We start from the raw sequence: 24,503 nt of genomic DNA on the forward strand, positions 1-24,503 counted from the left end.
TTTATACTGAACCAGTATTAGCTACAGTACATTACAATTCACATCACCATATGTTTTATGATCTGGCTTTTCAACCAACAAAAAGGGTTTTCTCTAAATTGTTCATGGCAAGGCTGTCTGGTCAAATAAAGTGAATAAGGTGGGACATAAGCATAAGTGTCTGAAATCAGTCATCATGGTTAGTTCTGTTATCCTTCATAATTGGAAAATGCAACATTATACTACCTGGAATCTGTTTTATTAGGAAACAAATCAGGCATACATGTACAATTTGCTTTATAGCATTTTTTTATTTTTTTTTGAGGCAGTTGTGATGATTTTAGGGATAAGTTTTTGCAATTTGTCTATTTTTTTTTTTTAAATGATGATTCACTGACTGAAAGTGAAAATGTATATCTAAATAAAAACCCATACATGTATTTTATCTTCTTTAACATTCCATTATCACTACAAAATTCAAAGAGTAGATGAAGCCCTGTCATACAGGTGACCAGATTGCTAGATGGAAGTGTCAGTGTAATTTGATATACAGACAATAAGGCATTTACTACAGACACCCATCACTGGCTGTATTGACAGTGAACAGCACCAAAATTCAAAAGCAGCTACATTAAATTCGTGAGACAATTTAAAGTAAATAGCTGCTTAGAGAAGACAGAATATTTACACTGTAACCCCAAATATCTGGGAGGAAACACAAGAAAAATTACCCAAAATGTTCTTCACTCATATGTAAAGTGCACTTACCCAAACTGGCTCAGTGAAGAGCTTTGTTAGACTTGAGCCATGCACAGGACTTTGGCACTGAGTGAATGCAACTTCTGGACATTATTTCAACTGGGAATTTCCATCTTTTTTCTACTGCTGCTATTGTCTCTGTTCTCTGAATTTCACAGTGAGAAGCTGAATTTAAGTGAAGTTGCTTAAATGAAGTTATGCTCCTGTCTATGTTCCTTAAAGAGATGGTGTTGGGGGTCAGTGAAAGCTTTGACTTAAGGCCATAGGAAAAATCCCCTCAGTCATGGAGAATAAAATATTACCTGCATTGTCCCCTGGGAGTTATTATGTTAATGTTACTAGAAACTTCTTTGTTTCCCCTGTTGCTATTTACAACAAATATTTACATTTGCCACAGTTATTTGCATATTCCTAATCTTCACTCCTGGCTGGTACTGTTCCTTCAGCCCCCACCCCTACCATAGTTTATAGAAGTTACTGTAGCCCTCTCACCCTCGCCTTTCTAGTGCCTTGTTCACATTCTCAGTGGCTGTTGTGGTTTGTTATTGTCTCCTGATTAAAGTGCTTTTGTTTTGGGTCACTAGATCGTGCCCACTCATTTTTATCTCACCCCTGGCAGCACACAGGTGTCTGATCCAGGCTCCAATGCATGGGATTTCTCCTCATGCATTGCTGTGATCAGCAGCTGCTCCCCTGCAGGTTCCCTCATGGCACAAAAGAATTGCACACTGCTGTAAGCTGGGGGTGGAGGAACAGCAATAAACATCAACAGCTCACGACAAAGACACGAGCAGCACGTTGCTGTAGAAATAAACCTCTGTGGCACACAAACTTTGAACACAGGGAAGAGGCAAGTCTCAGAAATGAGACTATCCACTCCAGCCATAGCCCAAATGCCATTTTATGGCAAGGCACTCAAGAGAAAGTGGCGACCTAACCTGCTTTTTTTATCTGTACTCATCTATTAGTTAGAGATCATCCACAATTGGAAAGTTTTTTGTAGATACCACATCCTTTATTTCCAGAGCTCAAAATTTCAGCTGTGAATGTCTGAAAAATAGGCAATGTGAGTGACTAATAGGGGTAGGATCTACCCTCTGGTAAGGAACATTTCCAGCTACTGGGTTCTCTATTTGTAATTGAAAACCATTGATTTAAGCGTTCAAAATGAAAACGTTTGCTTACAGCGCAGTCTCTTTACAGATCAGAATTAAATTCGCAACGGCTGCGATTATGATCACTCTTCTAGCCCTCAAAAAACAATTAAGGTTGCTGCAAGGGAACACATTCATCATGACAGCAGAGCTGATGAAGAGTAGAAGGCAGTGGGCATGAAGAGCCTGTTCAGATCCCATCAAGTAGCACGCGCTCCATGACAAGAAGTTGTATCTATCTTGTAAGAGCAGGTTGTAGCAGAGAGATAAAAACACTTATCCCCTCTGAGCGGCACGTTTACACACGGCTGGAAACACACTTGCCTTTCCTCAAGGTGTTTTCTCAGGGTCTTTGTAACTTTGCTGGCTGAAGCTTATTTCCAAATATCTGCCTTTTAAATGTTGCATGATGAATGTAATTAGGCAGTGACATAAAAAAAAAAATAAATAAAAGTTTAGTTAAATTAACAGCTTTCTATTTAGAAGCTTCTTTGCATATTGCATTCCTATGGTAACCAGGCGTACTCCATCCCATCACACAACACCCACCTGGGACAGAAGGGTAAAGGGAAATTATAGATTGCATAATTGAACACACTTTCACATTTTGTCAATGTGACCTGCTCCAAATTCATGTGCAGTTTTGGTTGTCATTTCTCAGTCTGGAAGAAATCTGTGCACAGAAATTACCTATTGCATACACAAAGAAAATCACTGGTCATCATGCTCATTCTAACAAGAAATATTTCTTCAAAAATCTGCAATTAATTCACTTACTATCTTATTTTGCACTAGACCAAAGAACAATTCAAGAAAGTTGTGTGACATATCAAAGTTGAGCAAATGATTCTTTATAAGATCCAATTATTTATAAGAAACAAAATATTGCCTGTTTATCAGCAAAATCCAATACAGTAGCTCTAAACATCTGTTGTCAGACTGTCATTTCCTACACAGCATCTACAAAAACACACACTGAAAATGAGCTGTGGGTTACTGACTTCAAGCAGCCAAAACCTTACCCAAAAAGCCAGTTCTTTTCGTTATATCCCAGTGAAAGAAACCACTCTGCCTGTGAATTCTGCCAGTAACAGTAAAGGTCTCTCTCGTTTCAGTTGGCTTTTTATTGTCTTGCTAATTGGTATTCAGCATGAATGGAAAAAATTGGCATAGTTTGTAATTTCAACAAAACAAGCACAGGGGCAAATTAATATCTGGATTTTACATGCTTGATTTTTCATTAACATATACCTATCTTTCATTAACATATACCTATCTTTCATATGTGCATTGGGATCTGCTGTTTGATTTCACTGTTTTTTTCCAGGTTGTTTTCCCACATCAGTTTTTTGTTTTGTTTTGTTTTGTTTTTTTTGCTCCATGTAAAAAAACTGACTACAAGGTATGGTGATATATCCATATCCAGAAAGGTGAGTTGTTTATGGTTCTTGAGACTGGAATAGGCTCTTACTTTAAAAAACTGTAAAAAACAGTCTTAAAAGTCTTAAGAACACATATTAGATCAAAATCAAGCACCTTCTATATTAAGTGCATAGCCAAAATGATGGCTGAATCATTTAAACACTAACTGAAACAACAGAGAAATATATAGTCCTGGATTATTCTTCAAGTCCTGTGAAATGAGCAGCACTTTCTCATGTGCATCATCTCCCCTGAATGCACTTTATTACTCAGTCTGAGAGGAGAATAGGAGCCAGGTTCTGAAAAACTGATTTAAAGCAGGATTAGAGGAACTGGTGAACACTGTTGAACCAAACCTCTGCAGTGCTTATGGCCTTGGCCACTTTTTATGGTTTCATCAGAACCTGGCACCAAAGGGAGCTGCTGCAGAATGCCTCCTTGCTGCTGGAACTCAAGGGTTATTCTCTGTGTTTCTCTCAGAAATTATTTCAATTTGTGTAAAAAATACACCGAGGATTTGCACAGTAATTTCTTCTGAAAGGATATCTGAAAAAAAATACAGATTGACTTTGTTAGGATTAAAAACATTGTGTCTTTCTCTTTTTCCTAGCTGAAAACTTCATGTAACTTAAAAGGTTTAAAAAGGATATTTCATCTACTGATTAACTGTATAAGGTGAGTGTATTCACTACTTTAGGAGGCAAATGCAACAGTTCCAGTCTGAGTCATACGCCCTGTTTGTGCCTGAGATAAAAATCAAACCCATGACCCTTCCTTTCTGTACATTCTGTTCCTCACAAAATAATAACCATTTCACAATCGTGAATCTGTTCTAGTGTGAATATCCAAGGCTGACAGTAACTGAAATTGCTTCCTAACCCCAAAACATAACCAGAATGACACAGGCAGCACGCCTCAGATGCATGCCAGCAGTCAGCAGGAAAGGTTTTCTCTCTCTTCCTCTGCATTTTGCAATGCAGAACAAATCCCCCAAAAGCAAGGTGTGGTTTTAATCTTCCTTTTTGACAGCTCAGGTACCAACTGACGGCTTTAAAACACATTAATCTGACAAGGAGCATCACAAGAAGAAGGGTTGAGAGGAAACTAGAATTCATGTTTGAACCCTCAAAGAAGAAAGGTGGTTTTTTGTTTTTTTTTTTTTTTCCCGAAAAAATATCCATTGGTATAAATAGTAATTTTTGTATTGCATAACAGAGCAAATATATTAGAATTTCTGGATGACTTGAAAGAAAAGATGTATTATTGAATAAAAAATTAGTTCCCTTTGACAAACATCAAGAAAAAGGCACCTCTTAAAATCTCCCTGTCTTGCAAAAGGAGAATGAATGTGCAAAATATTGCACAGACTTTAAAAGAAAAAGAATATAGCCAGCATTTTTTAAATTACCAAATTTAGTTACTCCAGGATCTTCTCCAGTATGGTGAGATCTTCTAGGAAAATAATTGTCTGAGGTCCCATTATTTTTATTTTTATTTTTATTTTTATTTTTATTTTTATTTTTATTTTTATTTTTATTTTTATTTTTATTTTTATTTTTATTTTTATTTTTATTTTTATTTTTATTTTTATTTTTATTTTTATTTTTATTGTTGTGGTTATTAGTACACACATATGGTATGCTTGGGATGTTAAACCTTCAGGGAAGTGGCTGAGTGTGAGGCTGATGGTCAGTGTGATAGGGTTGTGGAAAGAGAACAGTAAAAATTGTCTCAGCAGTCTCAGAAAAAACCTGCAGAACCATTTATTGGCTCCAGAAATTTCAGTCAGACCCCCAAAGCTGTCAAATCTAGGCCTACCTGAATATCCTGAATTCAAAATCCAGGCTGGCTTGAGATTTCTGAGCTAAACCTTCACAGAATCAAAAACTCGCTGAGAGAGATGAGCCCAGGTATGGGGGATAAAACAGAGAGCACAATGGAACTGATAAATGAGCCTGGTATCTTGGGCCTAATGAAACCATGGGAGAGACAGACACAGATAACTGCTCCCTGGGGTAGAAGTGACCAAAAGATGTGTTGTGAAACTTGGTAATGATTACCAGGTAACTGATGTCATGAGGAATGTGTAATCAATGGAAATTGTTACCAAAACCAGAATCCAGAAGTGCCACACAAGTCAAACCCTATATAAGTGCCCTGTATATTCAATAAAATTGGCTTCTGATCTCAACTCAGATGTCCCTGTCTCTCAATCACCAATATTCAGGCTACAAATACATATTCAGAGCAGCTCAACCAGATACAGCTGTTGCAGATGAGGATATGCAGATTTCAAGTTAAACCAGTACCAACTTATTACTATTTTAATAGAACATTGACCAGGAAAGGGCCCCTCTCCCAGGATGATGTTGTTGTTACCACAGCATAAAAGAGTTGCACATCACCTAGAGGAACACCTAATTCAGCTCCAGGGGAAGATGCTCATGATCATTCTTGTAAAACAGAGCAACCATTCAATAGGAGAAGCAAAAAATGATTTGAAGCTGAACTACCACAGAGCGAACAAAATTCTTTGTAACAGAATCACCATGAAAAATTCCCAGTCTGGCACAAAACCCAACTGAAATGGTCCACGTGTATTGTAGATCCACCAAACTGCAGGGAAAATGGAACATATTTAAAGCATGAGCACTTTGGGTCACCTGGTATGTTTGTTTCTGATGGCCAGGAGCAATCCACTGCAGAGAAGCACTCCCAGGGAAAACACCAGCAGGACAGGACACTACCCAGCTGAGTGAGCTCTCACCATCATAAGGGATATTTCAGTTGCTGGGATTAGAAAAACAAAAAGTTAGTCACTACTGAATCTTCTGTTACTACCCACTTCTAAGCATGAAACAAATCCCACTTTTTGTTTTGTTTTAAAACATATGAAAATAAGGTGCTTAAACTGACCAACAACCAAAGGGTGCAGGCAGTTTGCAAAATTTATCTGCAAGGCTACTGCAGTTGGAGCCTCTAATGCCCTGTTTCTCCTCCTCACCTTTCTTCCTACCTCTGCAGTGCACCACTGGTATCTCCAAACCCTGCCTTTCCTCAGTGGCAGGGAGGCTCTGCAGATCCTGAACTTGGCTGTCAAATCCCAGAAGCCACTACTCTGCATCATGCCACCTGAACCTACTGAGTGAGCCAGCACCAAACTGAGCATTCCCAGACTCTTTTCCATCTGAACACCCAGGCTTGGATAACTACCACCACAAAACTGAATTTTGCCTCCCTGTAAATTTAGGCCACAATGATAACATGAAAATTCCACCTTATTGTTTACTTGCACTTAAGTCCAGCCCTGAAGTCTTTCAAGAATTCCTGAGAATGTGAGTACTTGGCATTATGGCTTTAGGATAAAATATGGCTCTGTTTTGCAAATTATTTAAATTACCTTACACTTTTTATTTCCACTGTTATTAAATTGTAATGAATTTATTTGTTTATGGAAGTGTGCGCTGCATGTCTAGTACTGTTCTGTAATAGCTGGATTTAGAGCCAGCCTCTGATTTCTATCCTAGACATCATTAAACAATTTATTTCCTGTGACAGGGGAATGTGCTCTTGGGCAAGATGTCTCCACTTATATGAATTATTAACAATATGTATATACATGCATTATGGATTTAAAAGATGAAAAGAAAGCTCTCCAGTTATTCTATGGAGCTTTCTCCATCTACGAGGCCACTGAATTTCAGACAGCTGAGTGGTCACACAGAGGGAATCCCTGATGACCACTAGGGTTTCCTGTTGCTAGAATTAAATTCAGTGCTTCAGAACTGGCTGGCAATACTTGCTTAGCCCTGCACAGCTCCTCCCCATTGCAAGGTGCTGATGCAAACCAGCAATGTATGACATGTAGGATTTTTAATGTCCAATACTTACTTGCTGTTTCTCACTCATGAGAAAGATACACAGGTCCTACCCAGCTCCCCGGACATCCACACTCGCTGGAAAGGGGTCTCAGCACTGCCATCGCTTTTATTTAATGTAGTTTTATTTAAAAACATCTCACAAGGAGGGATGTTTTGGTAACTGCAGCGTTTGAGGAGAATTGTGTCACATTTAGGCACTCCTGCTGACGCAGCTGCTCGTGTCGAATCGCATCTCTCAGCCCCGCTAAGCCTCATAACCCTGCGTGATAATGAAAAACGATGGGGAGAAGCAGCTTTGATATCACACATCACACTGCGACACAGCAGCAGCACACAGAGCCTGGAACACTGCCAGCTCAAGTAAAACCTCCTACCCATGCAGCTGCACTGGCCCCCACTCGTGTTTCCCTGCAATTTTGCTCTCTGTGACAAACACTCCACATAGGTGATTGTGTCTCCAGCCTTTGCAGGTCATCAGTGCAGGATTCCTGCACGCCACCGCCCATGCTAATGCTGCTCAGTGCTGTGGCAGCAAAGCCCAGCACTCGCCATCCTGGGGTCAAAAGCAGAAGTACCTCCCAAGGATAATTGAATAAAAGGAGGCAGGGGGGTTCTAGAGATTAATTATCACTAATTTCTGCAGGCTTGAGCAGTTGATGACAGCTGCCTTTAAGAACACTTGCAGCAGTGCCTCCCCTCCAGCCAGCCGCATTTTTATCTCCTTGTGCCACCATCCAGCTCCATGAATAGTGGCAGGTCTGGCTCCCCTCATCCCTGTCTTTCTTTTCCCTCCAAAAGCAAAGCCACTTTCTATTGTCCTGCAAGATCTTCTTCAGAGCAGCAATTCCTGCTGCCCCTGTGCATACTGTCCTACATTCCATACAACACTGCTTCCCTCAACAACCTGCTGCCCAAAATTCAGCTCCCAGTACATGACTGGTGACTCAAGACTGGTTTTTTCTTTTGCACAGATGTTGTCTATGCAAAGGTATTTTATATTGTATATAAAATGTTGTTATTATTTTTCTTCTTGGATGATTCCCTGGTGAAACTTTTTGTGATCGACATTCTTTATTTCACCCCAACACTTAGCTTCTATTTAATCTGCTTTTTGCAACCTTAATAGCATTTTGCCTTTTTTATTAACCAATAACACGTTCAATGGCCCACACCACTTTATGGAAAATAAATCACAAAATACCCCCCATCCCAGATTGGGCTTCCTCCCATGGCTTCAAGAACAGAGTCCTGGCTGACCTGTGCCATGAACAGGCAACTGCACCAACATCCAAGAGAGCTGAGGAAACCCAGTTGGAGACCTGAGCCTTCTCAACTGGTGACACTGGAAGAAAATAACTTCCTTTTCATTTCTCCTGCTCCTGGAGAATGACAAGTTAGCAAAATGTGAGCAAACATGCAGCTGTAGGCAGTGGCAGGGAAAGCAATGGGCTTATTTTGCACACTGAGGGTTCATTCTACGAATAATTTCTCCAGAGAGAAAAGGGACTTTATTAAGAGCAAATTGCATGCAGATTTTCTCCTGCTAACCTGACTTTTTTTTTGACACTGATGGATTGACAGACCAGCTGAGGCAAAAAGCACAGCTAATTTCTGTGGTAAAAAGATACAAAACAGAGCCAGCCAATAAAAAAGCAGGCAAAATAACTTCATGCAACTTCACCCATAAGAGGAAAAGATGGGTTCATTATATTTTAACCACTTTTTTCCTTATTATTCTGTGTCAATTTTCCTCCCTTCAATGATTACTTCCCTTCTGCTGTGTACATTTCTAATAAGATATTTTTACCGCTACCTAACTATGCCTAGAAAAAAGAAGAATCCTAAACCAGTAACCTGTACATGTGTACAAACACACACACATACACACACACATGCACACCTGTAGATTTATAAACACTAAAAGGCAATAAGGTTCCATTTCCACTTACAAGGAAAAAGTATGATTTAGGCATTGTCCAATTCAGATTTCCTCCTTCCAGCATCTCCTACAGTGATTGCTTCAGCAGGTATTTTTGAGACGAGAGGAGAGATTTCACTGTCACTCTTGCCAGCACTCTGGTGACATAAAAGCCATTTATAGAAGAGTTTGTTACAGGCAAGAAGGGTTGGGGTCAAATTACTTACGCTGTTAAATATGAGTTACATTGCAAGAAAAAATTAGGACCTGAGCTGGGCTTCACTTTCTCTGTATTCACAGTAGTGCAAATATATTCATTTAAATGAATCTCCTAATTCTTCCTGCAGGTTTCACTGGATTAAATCAAGGTAAGACTTCACTAGAAGTGTAAAATTTTTCCTTATGACATGTAGGATTTTTAATGTCCAATACTTACTTGCTGTTTCTCACTCATGAGAAAGATACACAGGTCCTACCCAGCTGATTTAAAACCAAGTATTTTCAAAAGTATTATCCTGTTTGCTGCTTCTTTTTGGGGGAAAAAAAAGTCTCATTCATAGCAAACAAACACCAGTTCTGATTTAAGAGTAACCATCTTTAATTCTCATAAATATTACTGTATTCATCGTGGGTTCACATTTGAAGCTTACTAATGTTTTTCTCTACATGGGTTCACACATTTTGATCTTATCCCAGCAAAAATAAAGACTAGCAACACATTATTTTACCTGCAAATTGTATTAATGTAGTCCTACTTATTAAAATTCCTAAGTGAGCCTGTACAGGTAGAGAAATCAATATTCCAATGAACTGTTTTCCTCTTTGGTATTAGACTAGAAGGTGCATGTTTCAGAGAACAGAAATTGTAAAGGTATAGCTTTGTGGTCATTAATTATATCAACAAGTTGACAACAAAGGAGGTAGGAGACTGTCACAGCTCACTGTTACTGGGCTGGGCAGCGTGGCAGTGATGGAGGGATGGGTGTGATGTGGTGCCCAAAAATAGATTTTAATGCCCATACAGAGAGTGCAGGGTCTGAGGGGCTCCTTCCACAGACCCCAGAGAGGTGTGACAAGCTTCACAAAGTAAAGGGAAACTTCACAAAGTAATTCTAAGGTAGGATGACTCCATCAGCATCCCCTCCCAAGGGCTTCAGGTTTATTCAGGAACCTGGTCCCAGGTATGATCTGTACTATTCAGTTCCCACAGAAGACTGATTAAAAATGGATTCATTTTCCTTTACTGGATTGTGCTCCTCGTCACACCTTACGGAATTATTATTCAATTGAAACCAGCAAGTGTTAGGCAGTTTTAATAAATAAAGAGGCCTGATGCTCCTGGCCAAAATAAATCCTCAGTAACACTAATGGCAAAATTCCATGGACTCCATTGGTTTCACAAATTCACTAACGGGTCAAAATTTAGACTCGGTAGAAATTCTCCCAGGCTTTTATAATATCCATAAAATAAAACAGAAGCTCAAAGCAAAAGTAAGGTGTCTTATAATTCATAAAGTTGGTACATTAATTGCAGAGGAAAGTAATAAAATAGCCTGGTTTGTTTTCATAAATAGGCAAATCCCAATAAACTCTGTTAATCTCAGTCACAAAGGGAAAACTTTATAATGTTCCTGAAGTAAATAGAAAGGACATAATGCACAAAACCATGCCTGCTGCAAATACTAAATCAAAGTGATCTATGAAATAACATACACATTTAGATAGTCAGCCATGTTAATTTAAAAATATCCGGTGATCTTTATACAGTAAAAATGTCTTTACTTTCAACAAAGAGCGTTAATGTAGCGCTGTAATAGTTTACAACTGGCAGGCATATTGCATAAATGTGTGCACTGCTACACATACACAAGCCTTTAGGCAATGTACAGTAATTGGAGAGCAGAAAATGAATGTATGGAGTTTAGAACATGTAGACTCTGAGCACCACAGCAAAATAGCCATCAGATTAAAATTTACCACCTTACTTACAAACAAGGAACTGTCTTCAAAATACATTCACGTGGTCATAATGTATTGCCTTAATCTGGAGGAGTTAGCAAAACCCTTGGCATTGCAGCATGAATGACTTTTGGTGGTCACAAACCAAAAGCCAGAAGCTGTACATAAATTCACACCAAGAAGAACCTGAACAAATATATTTAAAGCTGTATTTTAACCGCAGCATATCAAGTAAATATTATCATAATGGAAAACATGTGTTTTGAGGGAAAAGCACAGTTACAGAAAATAAACTTGTCAGAAAAATTATAGCCATGTGAGCTGTTGTATTAGCAGCACATCATCATGTACAGGAGTAAAGAGAATTGGATGTTGCAATAGCTTTTTAAAGCTTTGTTTCAACACCATACCCAAAGGATTCTTTTACAAGTGCAAAAAGTTGGCAAGCTAATAAAAAGTTAACATTTCAGGTAAAGAAGGCATTGCTTCATAACCATTTCATTGTTGTTTGATTAAACTGAAAGGTAAAAAACATTCTCACTCAATAATCCTCCACACAAAATGTTTCTTTTACCAAGGTCTGTGACTTCTTCCGTGGCCACAGCCCACTGCTCACTCATGTAGAATCTGAAATCTGGTGGTTTCTCCCCAGAAATTAACAGCTCCTGTAGCTTCTAGATTGTGAAGGAAACCAAACCAACAATCCAATTCTTTGCATATATCGGTAACATTTGCAAAATTCTGTGTACTTCCAGACACAAGAGACACAAGACAAGAGCCCAGTCACTCCAAACTGTCCCTCACAACATAAGGTTCACGTTCCTTAATGCCCAAGAGCTCCTCTGGACCATTATTTTATGGCTCACGTTACCTGAGAAATGGAATGTCCCCAGGATGGTCAGTCTGGGCCGGCTGCAGCTTTCTAAGGACCAAAATGAAGATATTCTTCTCCTCTCAATGGAACAGAGTACCTTTTCAGGCACTTCTGTGCAGAGCTGCTCCGGGAAACCACTTACCAAAATCTCTAACCTCACTTAGGGCTTGATCCCAAGGTCTAATTCTTGCCCCTTGGGAGCAACACTTTTACTGCCTGCACTAGGAAGAAATCCCAGTAAATTCTAAATCTGGCAAAGTGGCCAGGAGCATAGACACACTAGATCTGTGCAAATTCGTAAATTCAGATGCAAATTACTTAGATTTGAGGAATTGGGTAGAATTTATTTAGAGTTATAAAAATTCACTTATTTAGCACTTGCAATAGTTTTTGTTTATAAATCAGACTACCAATTTATGGAATAAAAATACACATTTAATCTAAAATACCAGAAAAAATATACAAAAGAAGAACAGCTACCCTTATATAACTTACTAGAAGTTATGTATTTAAGAATAAAACAGAAACTCAAAAGAATATTTCATTAGGTAATTTAATTTAGTGTGTTCAATTTGAAACTTAACTTATGATTTATTTTTATACTGCTTTTGCTTTTACATATGAAGTCACATATACAAACAGTTCTAGCATTAAAGGCAATACCATATTAGAAAATTATTACATTTTATGGTTATTATTCTTTTATTTTAAATAGTTTATACACTATTGAACAGCAATTACAGTAGATAATAAAGAATTGTGCAATGTCTTAACACTGTTTAACAACCTAAAATAATTTAAATTGTAAGGAAAAAGAAGAATTCAAAGCTGTTGGAACATTTTGGTGAAAAAAATGTGGTCTTCAAGTTCACAGATGGGATTTTTCAATGAGCATTGCAACTGAAAATTTTAAACTGGCTATTTTTAATCTGCCAGAATGTGCAACCGTATCTGTCCTATGTGGATTCTTTTCCTTTTTTTTTTTTTTTCCTTAATGTACTGCTCTGTGATGAGGGGGATTTTGTCTTTGATGGGACATCAGAACCCAGGGCAGTGTGTGTGCTGTCTCCCACAGAGGAGGGCAGAATGCAGAAGCCAGGACACGTCAGCCAAGGGACCCAGATCAGCCAGGACAGCCCTCCCGCTTCCAATGGAGATTCCAACAGGAGGTAGTGGAGACAAACACCCTATGCAGGCACACTCTTGAGATAAAGAAGGAGCATAAAGTCCTGTAGTCCTGTATTTTGCAGGTACCACACAACTAGAAATGGGCATCCACCTGAAGTTAGAGCTGGAGAAAATGTACCTTCCTTCTGGCATTCCAGGGGTGGCTGCTCCCTGACTCCCACTCCCTGCTGCAGCCTCAGGTGGGGGATCCAGACACTCTCCAGAACCTGGCTGTTCATCTGCTCTTTCTTTTTGCCTATTAACATAATTTAGCCCTTTGCTAAATGGGAAGCTCGCGTCCCTCGAGCAGCTGGCTCTGAAATCATAGTGGCAAGATGTTTGCCACAGTTTTAATGTAATATTATACTAAAACTTGCAATATTGATACAGGTAAGTTCTAATGCTACCGATGCAGAAAATAAGATCCAGATATATATGTTGTAAGATATAGCATTATTTTGCAAATGGTTAACATCTGTAGCTATTAATATGCAATGTATATTAAGAATACTTAAAATTCACTATTCTTTCAGTTCAACTTTATATGATTTTATTATCGTATATAAAAAGGTGAAGAGAAGTCATTAATTGGGAGAGCCTACCTACCTTTTATTATGGAAGCCTACTTCTAGCACTAACCTTCATGCTGCAAATCCTTGGCTTCACTCACATGATAACACTTTGTTTTAACTCAAAGGGATGAGTGACTTCTGCTTTCATTCTGGACTGTCGCAGGCACGGGTCTGATATACCTCATGCTAAAGCAAATAAGGAGATTTCACCAGCTAAAGCTGTGTGAGGTCTGACAGCAATGAAAAGGCTGCAGAGGTAGGGAGAAGTCTCTGGAATACAGTTAGAAACGATGGTAGTAAATTATTACTATAATTAATCTCTAATTTGTGTTATTCTATTTCTTTAGTGAAATGCTGCGGGAAGTAGGGGGGTGAGGTAAGAATTCGTGTCAGTGGTGGGTTTCCTGACCTCCCCTTCACGCTCCTGTGCTCCTGCTGCCTTCACACGCTGCCCAGCAGCAACAACCTCTCTCCGACAGACCTGTGGGCCATCAGAGAAACCGCTCAGTGGAACCAGGGCTCTACCCTTCCACTACCAGCAATATTCCCTCAAAGCCAAGCTGCTGTCAATACCGGCCTTTTTTCCCCTTCCATTCACCAGCGTTACATTTGTTACACTGCCTTTCTGTGGTTTAGTGTGAAAGGGATCAGCTCCACCAGCCAGCAGCGTGAGCACACGGTGCAAGCGGGCAAAATTTGTCACGGTGACATCAAGCCTCCGACACAAACACATCTATTACCCTTTCTCTGTGCCTTGGTGAGACAGCTGCCCGCCAGGTACTGGCCCCTAAGCCCCCCTGATAAATCACTGACATGTAGGAAACCTGGTTATCCCAGCACAGCAGGGGCAGAAGATGCTATTCAGCTGCAGAAGGACATGGAAGAACAACATCCATGAGGCTTATAATGAAAGATATTCTTAAGTAGTTAACAAAAATTTATTGCAAGAGATAGTTTGTCACTAGATTTACAGTTTCAGAGAACATAGTACAAAACATAGTGCATCAGCTTTGTCTAAACATTAAATAGGTGCAAATACACAAAGATAAAAAACAAAAAAGTGAATACTTTACAACATAAGTTATAGAACTATAAATATATTTTATATACATTATACATATTCTAAGACATGATTTTCACATATATATATAGTTCATAATTAGGATCAGACTATTCAGTGCTTTAGTAATAGTATAGGTCTGAACTCGCCGTGAACATCTGTTCGTTGCATCATTATTACCCTTGTAGGAAATGCTTCCCGAGGAACATTTGAACCGGTTTCCTTTCCCGGGATCACTCCAAGCTCTGCAAAGCTTGAGACAAGCGGGACTTTTTTTTTTTTTTGAGAAAAGCTGAAGGCCTTTCCCCGCGGTGGGTGCGCTAGAAGAGCGGCTGCAGGGGGATGACGGCGGGGTGCGGGGCCAGCAGGGACGGGAAGACGCCGTGCGGGGGAAAGGCCAGCGGGGCGGGCGGCAGCAGCGAGGGCGGCAGCAGCGGCAGCTGAGCCGGGGCCAGCAGCGCCGCGTGTCCCGCCGGGCACAGCCGCGGCCCCAGCGGCACCTGAGGTAAGGGAGCCCTGGAGAGAGCCGGCAGCTGCGAGAGGAGCTGCTGCTGGGGCTGCAGGAGCTTGATGGTGCCGGCGTGCTGCTGCAGGACGGTGTGGTGGATGGTGGTGACCGAGGTAGAGCACAGCGGCGGCGGCAGCGGCAGCCCCGGCAGCGCCGAGCCCGGGGGCTGCATGGCCGGAGGGGCCAAGGCGAACTTCACCTTGCCGGCCAGCGGCATCACCTGCTGATAGGCCTCCGATGGCAGCTCTTTGAACTTCTCGCGGCCGTCGGGAGGGAGGATCAGCGCCTGCTCGGGCAGGGGGAAGGGGGCTATTAACTGCTCCGTGCTTAGAAAGGTGTTCACGTGTGCTTCTTTGAAGGGCAAGGGCGGGGGGCTGCTAAATATGCCGGGATTGCACTGCACCCACTCGCCCGCCACCTCACCCATCTTCTCGTGCGGTAGAGACTCGGCCAGCTCGTAATGGCAAAGGTAGGATTTAGGAGGAGCTGGTTCCAAGTGTCTGCTGGGGACGGGAACTTTGTAACGAGCTTGATTTTCACGACCGTCGACATTTTCCTTTTTCTTTCCCTCCTGGGGAGCACCCTGTTTGGCAGGAGATGCTGTGGCACTGGGCTCGGGGGCAGCAGCAGCAGCAGAACTTGTGGTGACCTCAGGACGCGTGGCGGGCGCGCTCCCCATCGCTGCGCACGCCATCGATTTATCATCTTCCAGAACCTGTGGGCCAGCAGTTTCTACAGGAGACTTGCTTTCCTCCAGCTCCATTGTTTCATCCCTATCTTTTGCATTATCATCACCATCATCTTTGGGAGCTGCGTTAGCTTCCTCTAGATTGTCTCGAGTCAGTAAGTCCCCCAAAACATTTAACACAGAATTTGCGGAGTTTTCTTTGGAAGATTCAGAGGGCTCGCTTTTTGCACTCCTGTCAAGGGAAACTTGATGGATTCTAGTCTTCCTTTTCCTGCGCTTCCCTTTTGCCTTGTGGTAGGTAGCTAAAGCGTGTCCTTGCCTTATACATTGCTCTGCTGATAATGCCTGTCCACATGAGCTTTCATCCGAGGAAGAGGAATAGGTGTGCTGCCTCCTCTTGCGGCGAGGTTTCTCGGGTTCCTCTGTCAGAAGGCTGTAACCTCTCTTTATGGGCTGGTTTTGACTCGGCCCCTTCTCCTCGCTGCACTGTCCTGAACATTTATGCTCTGGGCTACAGCAGCTTGACCTCCTGACTTTCCAGCTACAGCAGGTTTTCGAGTGCCTCAGGCTGTGCCTCCTGGAGCTCGGAGCCAGCTGCCTCGCCTGCCTCCGGGAGCTCGCTTTGCTCTTTCTGTGTGGTCTTTTACAACCATGGTGCTGGCCACTGTTTTTTGCACTCCAAAAGTCACACCAGCCTCTGTCCCAGTGTATGTGATCTGATGCAGACATGACTCTCTTAGGACCCTTCTCAATGCCAAATTTTGGCTGTGACTGCTGCACCTCGCCTGCACTTAACCAGCTATTTCCTGCACCATGTCTGCACTTCTCTGCATTATGTTGGAAGTGCTGATATTTATTTTCGTCTCTGTAAGTAACTTCTTTTTCAGTTACTGGAGACATCTCCATTTCTGCTATTGTTGTGTCTCCACAGTGATGATAATGACAATGACATAATTTTCTTCTCCTTTTCCGTTTTCTGCTTTTGTGAAGCCATTTTTCATGGCCTTCTTTGATCCAGACTTTGTTGTATTTCTCATCTATCACAGTGTTTTGTCGTAAGGGGTTAGGAGATATGTGATACTTTTCTATTTTTCTAATCCCGAATGACTCATCCAAGGACACTTTGTTTGGATTTTTTGCAAGGTCACAATTTCTGAAGAGGGAAACATCACTTAACAGGGGTATTGTATAGTTGCACACATTTTTATTCACTTCTACTTCATAATCACCACACTCTGAATTAGGTCTTTTTGTAAAATCTGAGACTAAGATATGGTTAGATTCAGTTTTATGGTGCAAATGAGGTATGTTTGGTTGATGCTTGCGCTTTTCTTGGCTTTCATTTACACTTGACGACTTAAAATCAAAATATAAAGGATTACAGCTATAAGAAATTGACGGATCTGTACTTGTGTAAATTAACATTTCTGATGGCCACTGAAGAATATTTGATCCATATTTGCTAAGAACAGGAACAAAGGGTTGACAGGGTCTCTTGTGTACGTCTGGTTTGCTTTTTGGGGCTCCACTGCCTTCTTCAGATGGCGGTGGAACTACTGCATCTTCCCCCAGATTTTTTATTTCAGTTTGAGTTGCAGATGGATCACTGTTCCCATCGTTATAGTTTTCCTCTACAACATCCTGCAGAGAGGAGCAATCCTCCCCAGGTTCCTGCACAGGAGCTCTGCTGGCCTGCAGCTCGTGCCTGCTGCCGTCCAGGGGCAGGGCTTGAGCAGTGTCTGCAGAGGGACAGGGTGACAGAGCCTGGTCCCCCGAGTCAGCGGCACTCACATCCCCACCGTGGCCATCCGTGCCCGAGGACACCGGCTGCTTTGAGTGGGACATGGCAGGAGGTAAAGCTGGACTCTCCAGCACCCTGCTCTCCTCCCTGGACAGCTCTTTTGGCTCCTGAGCTTCAGGAGCTTCTGCTGTTTCTGTGCATTTTTCCACCAGTGGGTGAAAACAGTTGTGTTTCTCCTCAGGGCATACAACTATTTCTGCTGCTGAAGGAGACTGAAGGTTACATGTTCCCGGAACAAACCTACTCCTTCTGCTAAATCCATGCTCCATGGAGGTTTCCTCATTAAACTCATAGAAAACAGCAGCTGAAGACTCCAGTTTGACTGCTGCTTTCTTAGGAAAAGCAAAGGAGAACCCGACTCTGTGTCCTTGAGCTCTCTGAACCTGATCTCCGCGTTTGTTAGCGTCGGATTGGTGACCACCTGCATCCCCAGGAGCGGAAGGAATAACAGAAGCGATGTCTTTGCAGTTCTGCATGTCGTGCACTAATGTACAGCTGAAATCCTGGCTTTTGGCAGAATCTGTGGCAGCGCTTTTGGGGACTTCATTGCAATCATCTTGCACAGTCACTGTAGTGGATTTGAACATAGGGCCACTTCCAGGAGCACTAGGAAGGAAAATAAAACTTTGAGTCAAGACTGTTCAGAGAACTGCTGACAGAAACATGGCATTACAATGGTATTACAATGGTATTTAAAGGAGCTTTTTAAGGAAAGAGGAAGACTGTGTGGATATGTACATTTAGACTACAAAAAAAAATGCCAAATTTTATAATAAAGATCTGGTGTAAAAAAAAAAAAAAAAAGAGAATGAATAAATATTATGCTCCTAGCTTCTTCATGTGAAGTTATCAGCTGAAGGACTAATATTCCTACAAAATAGTTAACTTTTCCTGGACACACTGGCTGGCCAAAGGAGAAACTGTCTATCTCCACAGAAATCTCTCTTCTCCTCCCAGCAGACCACCATGGTTACAACGCTGTTACTACAGATAGCAGTTTTACATTCCTTCATGCTACACAATATATTGAAACAGAGAGTGCTTCATAGAGCACTTCCCCCATAGTCATCATTCCAGTGACTGCTGCTCTGCCTACAGGCAACCCCCCAGCAGCTCCCATCCTGTTTGTGTGCACAAACCAAACCATCTCAGTAATTTCTTTCATGGAGAAATAAAACTGGAGAGAGGATTTCAGCTGACAGAAGTAAAGTGATTCATCCCTCTTGAGAAAAAAATTTATCACTGTCTACTTCTGTTCTTCATTTCATGCCCTCTTCCCATCTGTTCTATTTGACTTAATAGGAAGCAAAGAGAAATGCAAAAAGTGTTTAAGCTGACAATTTTCCAGAATCCACAGAAACTGCCCAGCACTAGGAGTAATGGACCTATGTTAAAACCATTTGTTTGTTCTAGCCAAATCTCTCTGTGTTACAGTGCACGGCAATACTCGCTGGTGAGTCATTGGTAAAACTTCCAAGTGTCATTTCGGACCCCAAGAATTGCTGAGATGAAGAATAATGACTTTACCCCATCAAGTCTAGAAATTAAGGTAGAGGTTTTATGAGAAAGGAATTCCTCATGAGAATTCCTGCCTGGCCCAGTTCTTTATAAATCTGAAATATATTTTAAATCCACACAAAAATCCTTTCTTTCACAGAATAAAATAGTGACTTCTACAAAACCAGCCTAGAAAATGCCAGTTTAAAATATCCTATGTGTCTGTCTATGTCACACCCGTAAGGATGCTCAGTGTTAATAAATAGCAATTGTGAAATAGATAAATTAGGGTCAGAAATTCTCCTTCAGGAGCCAGCAAAAAGGATATTTAAAAAAAAAACCCAAATAATCTAAAAACAACAAAGGCTTGAAAAATCTGTGTTTCACTAGCATGGAAAAAGGAAAACAGTAAGTTCCTCTTTCCTCTTGCTCATGAAATATGCAAAATTCAGGTTTTGGAGCATGTTTAGGGGGAATGATATCTAATATACTCAAGTATAAAATATGGAGAGTTAAAACACTCATGGAGGAGAAAGATTCTCCACATGAGTTATGGTAAGAGGATTGAAGAGTTAGGTGTTGTGTTGCTCCTGTCAAACAGACCCCACAGCATTCATGCCCCATCCACCTGCTCAGTCAGACTTTGTTTCAGGACTCTGCCCACCATCCAAACTAGGGACAAAGAGACTATTTCTGAACAAGAGCTGCAGCTTGGTTGGACTTCTCTGTTAGTTCATCTGTGGGGGTGGAGGCTGAATAAAGAGAAAATATTTGCACATGAGCATCGACATTTTTTTCTTTCTTTTTCTCTTCACAGATTACACTGTGACAAGTACATATATTTTCAGTGGCTTATCAGTGTCAGAACTGTGTCATATTTTGAGAATTCAGTCACAACTAGCAAGCTCAGTACTAATTTCAACAGCTTGCCTAGATACAATACTAAAAATGTACGAGTAGCAGGGAGTCACTTTTGCAGAGGGAGGTAAACACTGCTGAGCAGGGGAAAAGGAGCACTTACCTTTTAATAGAAAAAAATCCAGCTATTGAGATCTAAAGCTAGGTTTCTGGATGCTTTCCCAGGCGAGCATTTTAAAAACTAAATCGCAGAGATCTGTTACATCCTAGAGAGACAGACTGTGTTCCTCACCTCATCAATGAAGTAGTGTCAGCCTGCAAATGCATGACCTAGTTCACTCAGCTTTCAACCAAAGTGCCCAGTTTTATGAAATATATATGAAACACATCTTTTTTTCAAACTAGAAATACGTGTCATTTTAGCTCAGCTGAAAAAGCAATGTTAAACATCAATTCCTGCACACAGTGTGAAACAAATACTGCTCACAGAACGCTTCTGAAACACCCTAAAAACGTGTGTGTGTGGCTACAGCCAAGGGTCTCCTGTGTCCCACAGCATCAGCTATCAGTGGAGGGCTTATTTAAAGGTATTTTTTTCTGTTTGAGCAGCTATGGACTTACCACGTTCTCTCTTTCCTTAGCTCAGCTAGCTTGTGCAAACGTTGAAGGGCTTTCTCCTGCTTTCTTTCATCTTTTCGTGACTTAGATGCTACATTTCGAGCAAACTCCCTCTGTTTCAGTTCCTTCAGTCTCTGCAACAAACAGCCACATAATGCACATAAAAACCCCTGGGATGAGAAACATTGTAATGACAGTTACTTGCTGGTAAGTGGTCACCACATGAATTATTCCAAACCTAGCCATTCAACAAATTTAAGGATTTCAAGGGAACAACCAAAATACCTAGAGATGCCAGAGATGGGTTAGAGACAGCCTAGGAAATTTTACCACAGCTTTTGTGATGATGAAGACCAGCCTCAGTGGGATGAGGCAAAGTTCACCCAGAATTTTGCTCACGGTTCTTCCCCAAAACATTCCCCACAGCATAACTGCTTTTTTGAGATACCAATAAAAAAAGGAGACCACCCCAGGTATTTTTCTGCAAAGCCTCTCAAAAGCCTATTGACCCCTCCAGATGATGTTAAATCTGGATTTTTTTCTGCCCAGGATGCTGGGGTCCTGACCCAGCAGGGCTCTCCAAGGGATGTGATGGACAGAGAAGTCTTGTATTCTGAAATGGGGAGATTGTCCCTTTGAAGGAGTCTGTGTTTCCTGCTCTCACTGGTGTCTGACACAGCAGCTATACAGATACCTAGGTGTAATCCAGGATCACATGTGATTTTATCTCCAGCCTGCTCCTTTGGAGGGAAATGGAAGTGCTCAGCTCTGATTCTCCACACAAAAAGGGAATCTTGTTTTCTTTATACCACAGGAGGACAATATGCAGGGGCTTCCCTGGTTCTTCATGTCAGCAAAATGCATTCCAGTAGGTCCCAGACCCCACTGGTCCTCAGTGTGCCCTGATTATGTCCCATGACATCATCTCACAAAACCATAATCTCACAATTCTGGGAAGAACCCAGTCACTTGTTACCCCCTTGTCGGGATAAATAATGAGGGAGGGGACTAGAGAGGCTGTTAGGATGATTTATTGCTCAGATAAATCAGATAAGGCATCAGTCTCAAGGCATGAGATTTTGGAGGAGTAATAAATCTGCCCTAGCTCAAAGGTAGTCACCAGTTTCTTTGCTACACAGCAATATACAACATTTTGGTCCAATGGACAGCTGACACAGAGTTTATTTTGACTTTATCACCTATCACCTTTGCTAAGTTCTGCTGCATTGTGCCTGCCCTTCACCCAAAGCTCTGCTAGCTCATGTACACACATGTGCTTCTATTATAACACCTAGATTCATGGCTTACTCTATAAAATCACACTACTACAGTTTAAAACCCTCCACCATCTTACCCAATACAGTTTCTTATTTACTTATGGCATATTCTGACTTGCAACTATAGGAATGTAAGTTGATGATTTCTCTGCTTGATGTCTGTGTGCCTTTATCATTGCATTAACCCAAGCTCCTTCCAAGGCTGTAAATCAAACCCTGCAGTGGCAGTAGAAGCTTCTATTTTTCTATTTCTATTTTTCTAGTGTCCAGGGCTAATGACTGGCCATGAACAGTGGCCACAGTGATTTGCAGAAGCAAAACCAGCTGAGGGACCAGCTGGCTCCTGGTGACACATGGCTTCGTGTTAGAGGGTTCTGCAAGGGGCACACAGCTGCACTCCATGTTCCTTATGGGTCCAAACCAGCTTGAGATATTCCAGGACAGTCTCACACTAGTTTTTGCCATTTTGGGTGATGGTAACACCACCTGGGCAGTCCACTCAATGGAAATAAATAAATATGGAGAAACATGCAGAGAAAACAAACTTGCAGAAAAATGAGTACCGCTTTCTATTTTCAAGTTTTGCATTGTTTTTCAAATGCCTGGATATCCTTGATAGATAGAGAAAAATAATCTGAAATGTAATCTCATCTTCCACCATGTATATTTTCTATACATCAAAATTTTCTACTGATAAAAATTTGTGTTATTGTGCTAATACAGTATAAGGTTATAACTACACTCTAAACCAGATGTATATTTTTTTCCCAGATAAAGAATACTTGAAATGTGGAGCATCTTTGTTGAACATATCTTACCCCTGTGCACTCCTGTTTTCCTAGATAGCTTGATACTGACCCTGCTTCCAACCAGCCACTCACGAAACCTGAAGTACTTCATTTCATAGGCAACTCCTGAGCACTCAAAGCACAAGAGAATAGACCAAATTTGCTCCTTCCCCTCCTCACCTCCAGCTCTTGGCACTTAAAGAGAGGATTTAATTGCGTTTTGTGGAGCTCAATATTTTTTCAGGGTATTTTTCCCCTCTAATGCTAAGGAAAGAGGTGAGAAGTGAGGGAACAAAAGGAAGATAATAGGGTGCTGTCTCACACGGTTAAAAGGGAGAAGCTGAGGTGTGTACAAATCCATAATCACCTCCCAGCTTCAGTACTTTCCTGCAGTTACTGGGATGATTACAATTACTGATTTGAGTCTGAGCAGATTTTGAACCCTTTACTCTTACTGCTGCAAGTTAGCAGCACTCCACGCCTATTCTCAGTTTTTAAGTAATAAAGTTGTTCTCCTTGGATGGCTACAGGTAGATGTGGCACAAGTTTTGTGTGCTCAGCTCTTCTGGAGAGCTCCTGGTCCCAGAGCTCCCCTTCTGTCAGACCTCCTGGGAGATACACCCTCCCTTTCCTGGCACAGAAAACTGCTCTTAGCAGAAAATGAACAATTTACACAATGGGCTTTGGTTTTTTTTGTTCTCACAACTGGTATCTCGGTCTTTCATGGAGTGCTTTAACAATCTGCAAAGATTATACCTTGCCAGCTCCTGAGGTCTTTATTCTGAAAATGCTTGTCTAAGTGGAATTCTATCTAGTTCTGAACCACAAGACAAGCACCTGGTGTTTTAAGAAAAAATGTTATTTCCTTTAAATTAAAGATCATCTAAATGAGTAACTGCATCCCCCTCAATTTTTTTTTTCTTTTTTTTTTGATGCTGTAGTTGTTTCCTACTTTGGTATTTTTAGCCATGTGATGAACTATCATCACCTGCATTCCCTTACTGCACTCAGTCATGCTGCACTCAGTCGGGATTGCTGGCACTGCATTTATGCTGCCCTTAGCTGCAAATCCTTGGTTTCACTTGAATTATGCAAATGAAAATGAGATATCACCCAATCATTCCATCAGTCCGTGCATTCTTAGCATCAGAAGGACCCCCTTAAAGTTGTTCAAAGTAAATAGCAGCAACAGAAAAACCAGTGTGACTTGTACCTATAAACCATCTTTTCCTGTCCACTTTTCATGTGGCAGAGCTGCTCACTAATGCTAACTTCAATAGCTAGTTTAATGCCTGTTATGTTTGGTTTTTTCCATGGATCAGTAGGCAAATAATTAGCAGGCATTTTCCTCTGCTTATGAAGCAGCTGAAAATACGTGTGACCCAGCCAGCAGAGTTCAACCAACAGTTCACAATGAATAATTAAATGACATTTCTCCATGAGACCCAAATGCCTTCATCATTATCCCCATGCTGGAGGAGCAGAGCACGGGCGCTGTCGCTCTCAAATGATTTTGCCCAGCCTGAAGGGATGGGAAGCCTGACCCTGATTCTCCAGCCTTGTAATGTGATCCTGACACTTGGCTGCTATCCCTGGGGCAGAAGCTGGATTATTTTAACAAATCTAACCATAACACAGGGCCTGAAGCAGAAATATTCCACCTGTTTCTAAAAGAGGCAGTCAGGTATCTTAGTGCACACTCGGTACATTATGCTGAGCTGAG

The 24,503-nt window shown here is 41.3% G+C and overlaps 1 protein-coding gene across 2 annotated transcripts in view; it reads right to left on the reverse strand.

Annotated features, from left to right (window-relative positions):
• Nucleotides 1–12,499: 12,499 nt before the first annotated feature.
• ZNF804A (zinc finger protein 804A) overlaps nt 12,500–24,503 on the reverse strand; it is a 152,989-nt gene continuing 140,985 nt past the window's right edge. For both annotated transcript variants that reach the window (XM_058840564.1, XM_058840563.1), the window contains exons 3-4: nt 20,719–20,849; nt 12,500–18,348 (exon numbers count right to left, since the gene is read on the reverse strand). In XM_058840564.1, coding sequence (XP_058696547.1) covers nt 15,066–18,348; nt 20,719–20,849 — 3,414 coding nt within the window. In that variant the 3' untranslated portion in view covers nt 12,500–15,065. The remainder of the gene's footprint in view (nt 18,349–20,718; nt 20,850–24,503) is intronic.

Source organism: Poecile atricapillus, chromosome 5, assembly GCF_030490865.1.
Source record: "Poecile atricapillus isolate bPoeAtr1 chromosome 5, bPoeAtr1.hap1, whole genome shotgun sequence".
NCBI classification, from domain to species: Eukaryota; Metazoa; Chordata; class Aves; order Passeriformes; family Paridae; genus Poecile; species Poecile atricapillus.